General features: G+C 42.6%; 1 protein-coding gene across 1 annotated transcript in view; it reads left to right on the plus strand.

The window, feature by feature from the left end:
- Positions 1–1000, plus strand: part of LOC109464998 — a gene marked incomplete at its 3' end in the record, with an annotated part of 12168 nt that extends 11168 nt beyond the window's left edge. Inside the window, exon 2 of the mRNA XM_019762117.1 lies at positions 720–1000. Coding sequence (XP_019617676.1) covers positions 720–1000 — 281 coding nt within the window. The remainder of the gene's footprint in view (positions 1–719) is intronic.
- Between the last annotated feature and the right edge of the window lie 475 nt (positions 1001–1475).

Consider the following 1475-nt stretch of genomic DNA (forward strand, 5'->3'; position numbering starts at 1 on the left):
AAAGTTTTAACTCGAAATAACATGTTTACCGTTTTTAAGGCATAGCCAAGGCACCCCGTTTGTTTTGGCTCACAGTTGTAATAGACAAGGCACTTGACTTGTTCTTATCTCCAATATGCGGCACTCAGTACTGATGTGTACCATCCTGTTATCTGAAGAGCCACTTAGTAACCACACCTTTCTTCAAATACCTGGCCCTTGGTCCCCCTAAAATATTGTCACACGCCAAGTTGTAATGTAAACCACCACAACATATTTTCTTCCAAATTATACAGTTTTGAATAGGCATATGCAAAAGTTACTATCCCATGCATTATTGGCAGCCCTTTTTATATAATATATTTTTGGTTGAAGTCCACAGAACAATGAATCCTTGTTTACATAAATGTTTACATTTAACTACAAAATCTCTTTTTCTCATAAACAATTAGTTACCGTTCTAAAGGTAATTACAGTTATTACTCGACAAAGAAATAAAAAGAAGGTAGGAGCCAACACAACCATCGTCCTTTTTTTTTATTGTATACCAAAGAAAATATATATTATGTTACATCGGCCATATTTTAATATTCAACTAGACAGAAGAGCAGGTTTTGTCCAAATTGGTTTACAATGTGCACTTGTGCGGGATGCAAAATGCTGTGTACCGGCAGATTAACTACATTTTGGACATCCCATTCCCTAAAATGGCTATATAACTATTGATATGTACATCGTAGGATCCCACCACGAAGCAGAAAGTTCACCTGTCGGCAACAAAATCACGAAAAGGGCAGTTCCTGTCTTTCTGGCAGCAGCAGCGAAAGAGATAGGAGGAAAGGTCGTCAGCAAGCTTGGCGACAGGATCGCGGACGGTGTAGTGGAGAACCACCAGGAGAAGGTGGTGAGTGGTCTGCAGGACTACCTGGGGAAACAGATGGACAAGTTCGACGATGAGTACAAAGAACTGCTGAAGGACACCAGTGGGCTGGCAGCGGGTTTGAATCGGCCGGTAGAGGAGGTGGGTTATAAAGGGCGCGCGTCTCATACATTTGACATTAAGACAAATTTAAATGGTTGATGGTTTATTGGCCAAACCGTACTCGTGCAGTCGCAGCCTTTATACGGCTAAATTGATGCAGGGTATCACATGATAATCACAATAAGATAATACACATGATACACATATTTGCTCCACATTTTTTTGTGAAACTGTCGCAAGGGTCTGTGCGGCTGCCATTCGGCGCCACAAGGTGATCTCAATATAACTTTTGTGGGGTCGTGTTGCGTAGCGGCAGAGTGCACGACTCGGTCCGGAACCGAGAGGTCCCGGGTTCGAGTCCTGACATGCCACCGATCTTGTGCACCTGGGAAAGGCAATTAACACGACTTTCCTCACTTCGCTCAGGTGAACATGAGTATTGTCCTATCATGTATTTGTCCCGTGTTGGTGGCGGCATTAATATAAGTTGAAAAAAACTTGAGTGTGCCGTCAC

Source organism: Branchiostoma belcheri, unplaced genomic scaffold, assembly GCF_001625305.1.
Source record: "Branchiostoma belcheri isolate BF01 breed outbred unplaced genomic scaffold, Haploidv18h27 scaffold145, whole genome shotgun sequence".
Classification (NCBI taxonomy): Eukaryota; Metazoa; Chordata; class Leptocardii; order Amphioxiformes; family Branchiostomatidae; genus Branchiostoma; species Branchiostoma belcheri.